Here is a 9,058-nt window from a genome sequence, read left to right on the forward strand (position 1 = left end):
GATCACCCAAAGGGTGAAATAACTTAGTCCACAAAGTGGACGGATCACCAAGATGATGAAATAACTTTAGAGGACAGGTCACCCAAAGGGTGAAGACTTTTTACAGTCCATTGAGTGGACGGATTAATCAAAGGTTGAAATAATTTAAACTCCACAAAGTGGAATGGATCACGCGTTGGCTGGAAATACTTGTGTTAGACGGGTAACGAGAATCCATGTAGACGGATACCAGACCATCAACACCTTTATTCAAGAATTAACATAGACGGGTATTTTCTCAATCTCTCCTTCATAAAGAGGACGGATATTTAAGAAAGTTTCAAACAAAAAGTATTAGAAAGCATAAAAATAAGATAAAACATTCATGACGGATAAAACCCCCAGGGGGCAACTGTTTAATACAAAAATAAAGGATGGATAGTTCTCAAAATAAATACAAAAAAAAAAAAAGATGTAAAATTGATCTACATTTTTGGGTCGGCATCTTGGACATCCTTCGCTGGAACTGATTCTCCGTCACCCTGAACCGCATCTTCACCAAAGAGGTCTTCTGTATTTTCTGAAGCGACGGGCAAAGCAGACGTTTGATCTTAATCATTGACATTTATCATTGACACGTCCAGTTCAGGGTAGGCTTTCTTAAGTTGACGGAGTGCATCATCAAATCCTTGAAGGAACGATCCCCCCAGCTCTCCCAACAAAGCATCGGAATCACAGTATTCATGGACTGCAACCTCCTTAGCCTGACGGAGCTGTTCCTTCAAGTCTTGGACTTCCTTTTCTTTGGCTTCTAAGGCTTTCCCAGCTTCCTCCGTCCTCTGCTCAAGCTCTTTTCTTGCCTATTCTGAAAGGTCAAACTTCTTCTCCATTGTAGACTTCCACTTATGAAGTTGACCAAGTTCATCCTCCGTCTGCTCTGCCTTTGCTCGTACATGTTCCAGGGCCGCCTCACGGTTCAGACACCGGTCCATTAGGCCCTTCATCATAACCAAGGACTGAAATAAACAAGTTAAAAGGTGTTAAACAAAAAGCTAAGCAAAATAGACGGACTCAAATCAACGGATAAAAGTTACCTGTGCAACGGCAAAGAGACCCGTCTCCCTCATTGCCTCCGTCGAATGATTGCCCAAGTCTTCGTAGTCCTCTGAGGAAATAATTGATGAAAGTTTCTCCAAGGAAAATTTAGAGTCGTCACGGAGAAGAGGAGGAGGCTTCTCCTGGCTAGTGGACGGGGCCTTCATTAAGCCCTTGCCAGACCCTTGTTTTGCTGGGGTGACGGTCTTCGCACCCTCAGCCATCAACCCTACGACGGGTTCTAAAGGGACCTTCTGTTGCTTATGTGGACGGTCAGATTTGGACGGCTGTTTCCTCTTTACCAACGACACTGTCCCCTTAGGAACCACAACCTTACCCGACTCCTTTTGCTTGGCAGCCTGTGATTTTATCAGTGTCCTCCTCTTTGCGTCGTCCATCTCTGTAATACAGGACGGATGAAGTTATTTACATAAATTAAAACTATTTTTGCGAAGTAAAAGATGACGGACTTACGTTTGTGAACTCTTTCGTCGTATCTGATGGCTTCATGGGTAGGTTCGGGACCGTCACAATACCAATGGATTGTTTTTGGGTTTACCAACTTCGCCCAAGTCCTTTCTTCCGGCTTCGTCTTCTGAAAAATCCTTTCTAGGAAACTAAACTCCTCAATACTGACTTGGGGGCGCCGTCTACCTGCAGAGGAAATAAACGGTTAAAGAAAACAACTATAGTTGACGAATGTAAAATATTAAGCAAATGTGACGGATGCGTACGAGATGAATGTAAAACCCCCCAAGTTGTGTCGACGAGCATAAACTCCGTCTCTCCTGGACGGCTCATCCATCCGTCACCCTCTAGGAAGAAATAACGACTCTTCCAGTCTCTATTTGAATCAGGTGTTTCAAAAATGACCTTCAGCAACGGGCTCCTACTGACAAAACTATAAATTCCCCTTGACCTGTCAATCTCGTCTGGACGGTAGCAATGAAGGAATTCACGCACCGTCAACCTCCATGCACCGTCTATCATTGCACCATAGAGAATCTCCATGGCTATGAAGACTCTCCAAGCATTAGGGGATATCTGGTTGACGGAAAGACCCAGATATTTTAAAAGCTCTCTATGCAATGTACTTAGCGGAAACCTAAGTCCCGCCTTCAGCATCTGTTCATACACTCCGACACCTTCTACCCCGTCGTAATAGCATTTCTCTGATACGTAGGGTAGACGGATTGGAATGTAGTCTGGAATTTGAAAGTTAACCCTAAATGTGCTGAAATGTTTCTCCTTAATGACGGAATTGAATTTATGCACTGTCCACTCTGGTAGCATGATGAACTCCCTAAGTCCATCAGCACAGACGACAGGTCCCGATGGTAGATCCTTGCCGTCATCAGACGTTTCTTCTACTTCAACCATCTACATATCCTCATTTGTTGAGGACGAGGAAGAGGCGGACGGACTCCTCTCTTCGTCGGGACTCTCTTGGTCTTTATGACCAGATGGGTATACTTCCTCGTATTTCGTCCCGTCACAAACCACTGACTGATTACTTGACGCACTAGACATTTCCTACAATTGACGGTAAAACCTAAGATTGACGGGTCTAAGAGTATTGACGGCTGTGTAGATCTAGCTAAATATAATTGCCAAATACAAGACTTGTAAATGAGAATAGCGATACTCACCGTTCTTTGAAGTAACTGAAGGTCGACGGTTGTATGGTCGACGGGTTTGTATGGATGACGGATTGCTTTGACAAGGCTGACGATGGCACTCTGACAATGTGTTTTGGCTGTAAAATGAAGAAATGAGGATTGAGAAGTGTTATTTATATACCTAAAGTGCACGGAAGACGAAGCGATACTTCAATCCAATAGAAAATCCAATTGAAAAGCGACACGTGGCATGCTCATAAATGCTTGACAACCTGTCATCAAATAGTCGCAATCTGTCTTCTACTGGAGAACCGTCAACTTCAGTAATCTTAAGCCGCCGACCTAAATTTTCTTTGACCGTCAACCCCAAATAATACTAAACCATCACCTTAAGGGTCCGTCCATATAAGTAGTGACGGACCCATAGGGTGAAGGGGGCAGCTGAAGGGGCAAAATTTAGCGCAATGGACTTTCACCACATTGGGTCTGACGGATCCGAGCCCATGGACCGGCAACAGTAGAGCCCAGGGGCCTAGAGCAGTTCCATATTCTTGTTGCACACGTAGAATCTCCAAGGAAATCAGAAACCTAGCGCAAAGAGCATTCCGGAAGATACGTGCGTTAATCCCCTCTACAAGGAAATGTTTTGTCCATCACGTTTGGGATTACTCAAGAGGATTCCTATAAGGAAAAGACTTCCACATCAAGGAGGAGAGGTCAACCTACTACTATAAAAGCCTCAATACCCTCGTAAATCAAGGTACGCATAATTTACCCTCTCTAGCACTTTAGAGTTAAGAACAATTCTAACTTGACCGTCGGAGGGTATTTGACCGACACCACACCGGTGCCCTCGGCGAGATCACTTCTTTCTTCTTGCAGGTTGTTAGTTTGAGCGAGCGTGGATCGTGTAGCTCATTGATGATTTTACGGCATCATTAAAAGCTAATAGACTTTAATTTTACAAGGGCCATGATGAAGTCAAAGAAGGCTAGCCCAATTAAATTCAAGTCCAATTAGAGTAAGGAATCAAAGGAAATTTTCACCTCATCCAAGTCTAATTCGGATTAGGATTCCAGTTTACACACCAGTTAATGTTTGGAGCATAACTTTCGACTTAGATGTCCAATTGAGATGATTTAAGTTGGGCTAGAAAGCTTACTTAAAGGGCTACAACTTTGTAGTTACCAAAAGTCCGAATTCTGAAGTTAAATGGACCAAAAACATCGGTTAAGTGAAGCATAAAAATCTGTGATTTTTTCCAAACGAGAATTCAACCTGTAATAGGATTCCTTAACTTATTTAAAGGCTCTTTAGGGCAAAATTCAGGGGGGAAGCTGCTGTAGAACATAATTTAGGTTTTCTTAAAATTTATTTACAGTTTTTGGAGTTCTATTTATGTTATGGCTTGCTAGAAGTTTTGGTAAGGTAAGGGGTGAAACCCAACCGTTTATTGATATGTTCTTAACAATTATTTATTGGTTTTAATGCTTATATTTTTATATTTTTGATTGTTTTACTCATCTAAAAAAGTGTTTAGTTCTGTATAATCCTTTGATTTATCGTAGACTCCGGGTACGTTAAATGCTTAGTATTCCCTGTGAACTAATTCACGAGTTTTATCTGTGATTTTTTCCAAACGAGAATTCAACCTGTAATAGGATTCCTTAACTTATTTAAAGGCTCTTTAGGGCAAAATTCAGGGGGGAAGCTGCTGTAGAACATAATTTAGGTTTTCTTAAAATTTATTTACAGTTTTTGGAGTTCTATTTATGTTATGGCTTGCTAGAAGTCTTGGTAAGGCAAGGGGTGAAACCCAACCGTTTATTGATATGTTCTTAACAATTATTTATTGGTTTTAATGCTTATATTTTTATGTTTTTGATTGTTTTACTCATCTAAAAAAGTGTTTAGTTCTGTATAATCCTTTGATTTATCGTAGACTCCGGGCACGTTAAATGCTTAGTATTCCCTGTGAACTAATTCACTAGTTTTATTTTGTCTAAAATCAATCAATTGCGTGAAATTACCATAGACAATTAATTCTTGAGTTTTTATGTTTAAATCATCCGACTAAGATCATCCTTTGTATGAATTTTAGTTGAGTTATAAAATAAATATTATTAATACTACTAATAGATGTGTTGTGTGTGGATTCCTAAACCTTAGCACTTTAATATATTGTTATTTTCTCTTAATTTAAATTACCTTTACTAAACTATTAAAAATCTCTTCAGTTAAACTTTATTATTTTAGTTTTATTCTCTTGTGATTTGTTAATCAATTCTCTTTTTCCTGTGGATTCGATCTCGGACTTTTTGAGTTATTATTTCACGACAATCTTGCACTTGGGAGCATTGTTTAAGTCGCAGCATAACATGTTTAGGTAGCCTAGGGTTTAGTAGTTTTCTATATGTGTACATAGGCCTATGTATGCGCATACATACTCGTACCCAGAAACCCTAATCTGAGTTTTTCTACTTCTATTTTTTTTTCTTACATAATATGCCTTTGTTTTGACATTCTTTTATGTTTTTGAGTCCCTGTTTCTCTATTTGATTGTTTGTTTGTCTTTAACATGCTAGAATATGGTTTATTTCTATTTTTTGCTATGATATATTATGAACATGCATTAATATAATCATGCATTGATGTATAGGTGCTGTGATGTAGTAAGGTAAGTGAGGTAAGTCATGTATTTATATGAACATGCATTTTGAGAGTTTGAGCAATTGCAACTCTAGGAATATTTTTTAGAAGGGTCATTAAGAAACTTAAATTAAACAAAATTTAATAAAAAGAAAACTTGAATATATTGAGATTTTTTTATATGAGTTTTCATATTTTGAAATTATTTCTTGATAATTCATTATCAGTTGTCAACTTGTCATTATTTATTGTCAATATAGGTAAGTGCTTTATTTTAATAAGTTTATATAACATGATTTATTTTTATGCAATTGTCATTATCTATTTATCACTATTTTTATAAACATATTTTAAACTAAATGACAAAGCTCAATCCACTGGTTTTGTATTACTTATTGACCCATACAGCTACATTTATATATACATAAATAATATATTAAGTGTCTAATTAACCAATCAAATGCTTGAACAATCATTAACTATACTCTTTTTTCTTTCTTTCTTGAATCACTAATTTTATAACAAAAAGTTCTATAACACGATAACAATACACACATATGTTAAAAACCCTCAATATTTCCTAATTATTAAATTATATAAAGTTATATGATATTTATACTATATATGCACACATTCACACATATCACAATTCATACAAATAACATTATAATAAAATAATAATAATATTTCATACAATCAGTATCATACACAATCACACACATAACATAAATTTATAATAAAGAGACACTCATGCACATCTATTGTGGGGGCTAGTTTATTAGGAAGTATTGTTAAAAGTGGTATTAACTGGGCCTATGGCCCTATCCGAGGATGTTAGACCATCTGAGGAAGCCCAAATAAGGCGATGAGTAGAATAAAGTTAAGAGAGGAGTAGAGGCAATGTGAGATGGGTCCAATAAGTGTCCGAGGACAAAAGTATTCTCGACAGCATGTGTCCGAGATGAATTTGAGTGCTTTATCATCACGAACTTACTTCGGGGCTACGTCACAGTTGAGGGTAGGACATTGGACCAGGGATAAGGATAAAAAGGCAGACAAATATCTTCAAAGGCTGCGACCTTCGCATTAATTGCCTCTCAACCAACTCTCTAGCCGCATTAATGTGGAAGTGATGCCTGAAAAGTAATCAAGCAGCCTTACAGCTATTAGTTGATGGTTCTAGGAAGTGTTGGATGGGACAAGAAAGAATCCCCCTAATCTAGCATACACGTGTGTGGTAAAGATGACACGAAGATTGCAGTATATAACTTGGAAGAATGCACTGAAAGAAAGGGGAGAACTCTTATACAATTTCTGTCTTGAAGAAAACCATATAAAACAAAGAACTTAGTTTGTTCCAAGGACAAATTTGATAATCTTATTTGTGTCAAACAATCTTGAATCGTTAAGTTTAATCGTTTTCCTTCTGGGATAAATTTAGTTCTTCTATCCACGCTCTACAAATTTATTGTTTGGGCCGTTAGAGTTTGAGCCCAATCCGGTTTTGGGATCAACACAATTACAGTCCCTACATCTATAATATATCTTTATAATAAAGTGAAATACCCACAACTTATAAACACTCACTCTTTACTCTTAAGAGTTAGTCGAATAGAGAAGAATGATGAGATGAGATTCTTGAGAGAGAGAGAGAGAGAGATGTGTGATCTGTGTTGTTTGGTTTTGGAATGAGCTAATATGTGTTATTGTTTAGTTTTGGGTTGGGTTAATCAATGATCAGGATGTGCAAAAATAACTTTAAAGATAAAGTAAACTAATAAAAAATATTATATATTATATATATATATATATATATATATATGCTCATATATCCCTCCAATTAATGTATACTCTTAAGGACATACATTAACAATCTATTTTAGGACACTTTTTATAAGAAACTAGTCGCTAACCCGTGCGATGCACGGGAAAACTATTGGAAAATAATAAATCATGCATATATTAAAAGACAATTTAAGTTCATGTGTGCTTGCAAGGGATACATACCTAAATAGTTCTTACGGTATAAATAAAAGCCTTATCTTTGAGATAAAGAACTGATGTAAAACCAAGAATCTTGCGGTATAGGACTATTTACTTCCATACGCTGATAATATTGAAATTTAAAACCAAGAATCTGTGAAGCATGAGACTGCAAAGAATGACAAAAGTATTAGTAAAATAAAGCTATTCAATTAGTATACTATAACTTGAAGACCAGTCAACCTACGACACATCCTTACCTTGGGAAAAATTGGAATCAGTTCATATTGAAATTTAAAACCAAGAATCTGTGAAGCATGAGACTGTAAAGAATGACAGAAGTATTAGTAAAATAAAGCTATTTAATTGGTATACTATAACTTGAAGACCAGTCAAATCTGTGAAGCATGAGGAAAGCAAGACCTACTGGTTTATGGAGAAGTTGTATATAGGTTTTCGTTTATGGAACAGTTGTATTACTAAGGGAGACAACACATACAAAGCACCAAAGACACTGACCTTTCCTTTGACTGAACCCCTCATGCCTTGAAAATCAACCACAACATGAGCACATGTTAAAATTGTACCATCCTGATCAATTATAGTTCCTGACCCTATACTCTTTCCATTAGTAATGCCATAGAACCCTATCAAACACAAAGATCACAAACAACTGTTAGATCCTATTTTTAAACAAATTAACTAAATCTCAAACATATACAACAACCCAAAATATATACCCTGTGGAACCGAAAGATTTACTACAGCAGGACCAACCCTAGCGGCAGCATTTGCAATTGTATCTCTCCCCAAACAATTGCAACATGGTTTGGGGTCACCTCCAACTGCCCCCAAAGAATTGTCTTTCTTTATATCCAATGATGGAGCCGAACCAACTCTAGAAGAAAATAATGGAAGCATTCCTACAATTTCAAGCTCGAATTGAACCCAAAAACATATATATACATAAATAGGACACAATCTATTGCCAAATAAAATTTAAGAACAAACCAGGTTGCCATGGATCCGATAAAAGTAACGAAGGGCAGGGAAATATGTATTGCGTAATTCGCCATGGTAGCGATAGTGATTCCTGCAGAGCCACAGGAACCTTCACTGCTACATTTGCTCCTAAAATGTTATCATAACAAAAGCATATAAGATTTTTTTTTATAAAGAACCAATTGGAATTGTTGTGGTCTGTTTGATTTAAGAACATACTAAATAAAACCCAATTCTTAGTTTTGTATTTTAAGAAAGACCCACAAAGAAAGAATCAAAATTTAAACTTTAGCTACATTTGCTCCTAAAATTTATCATAACAGCATATAAGATTTTTTATTTATAAAGAACCAATTGGAATTGTTGTGTTCTGTTTGATTTCAGAACATACTAAATAAAACCCAATTCTCAGTTTTCTATTTCAAGAAAGACCCACAAAGAAAGAATCAAAATTTAAACTTTAATACTTCTCAAGTATACCAAAAAGAGAAAAAAAAAAAAAAAAAAGGCAAAGAAGTGGTAAAAGAAACTTTGTTGCCCATTCCCATCCCATGCAACTCTTTCACACCAATCCCATTTCAAACCTACACACTTGAAAAAAAAAAAAAAAAGTAATTTAAAATTTTCTCAAATCAACCAATAAAAACTGCCGCCACAAACTCACTCGTGCACCTGACCACACCCTAATAATACTCCCCCACTTCTAAAATCAAATACAATCTCTCTCAAGT

The 9,058-nt window shown here is 36.8% G+C and overlaps 1 protein-coding gene across 2 annotated transcripts; it reads right to left on the bottom strand.

Moving 5' to 3' along the window:
- Positions 1 to 7,247: 7,247 nt before the first annotated feature.
- Positions 7,248 to 8,802, bottom strand: LOC126714349 (putative protease Do-like 14). Of its 2 annotated transcripts, none has more exons than XR_007651586.1 (5): positions 8,337 to 8,798; positions 8,066 to 8,223; positions 7,845 to 7,972; positions 7,586 to 7,648; positions 7,248 to 7,494 (listed from the first exon to the last, which is right to left on the bottom strand). XR_007651586.1 is itself a non-coding variant. In XM_050414464.1 (5 exons), the coding sequence occupies exons 1-5, from the start codon at positions 8,542 to 8,544 to the stop codon at positions 7,381 to 7,383; spliced, it is 696 nt and encodes a 231-aa protein (XP_050270421.1). In that variant the 5' UTR covers positions 8,545 to 8,802; the 3' UTR covers positions 7,248 to 7,380. The 2 variants fall into 2 exon arrangements, 1 of the variants encoding a protein (XP_050270421.1); XM_050414464.1 differs by having other exon boundaries at positions 8,066 to 8,248; positions 8,337 to 8,802.
- Positions 8,803 to 9,058: the final 256 nt, after the last annotated feature.

Source organism: Quercus robur, chromosome 1, assembly GCF_932294415.1.
Source record: "Quercus robur chromosome 1, dhQueRobu3.1, whole genome shotgun sequence".
NCBI classification, from domain to species: Eukaryota; Viridiplantae; Streptophyta; class Magnoliopsida; order Fagales; family Fagaceae; genus Quercus; species Quercus robur.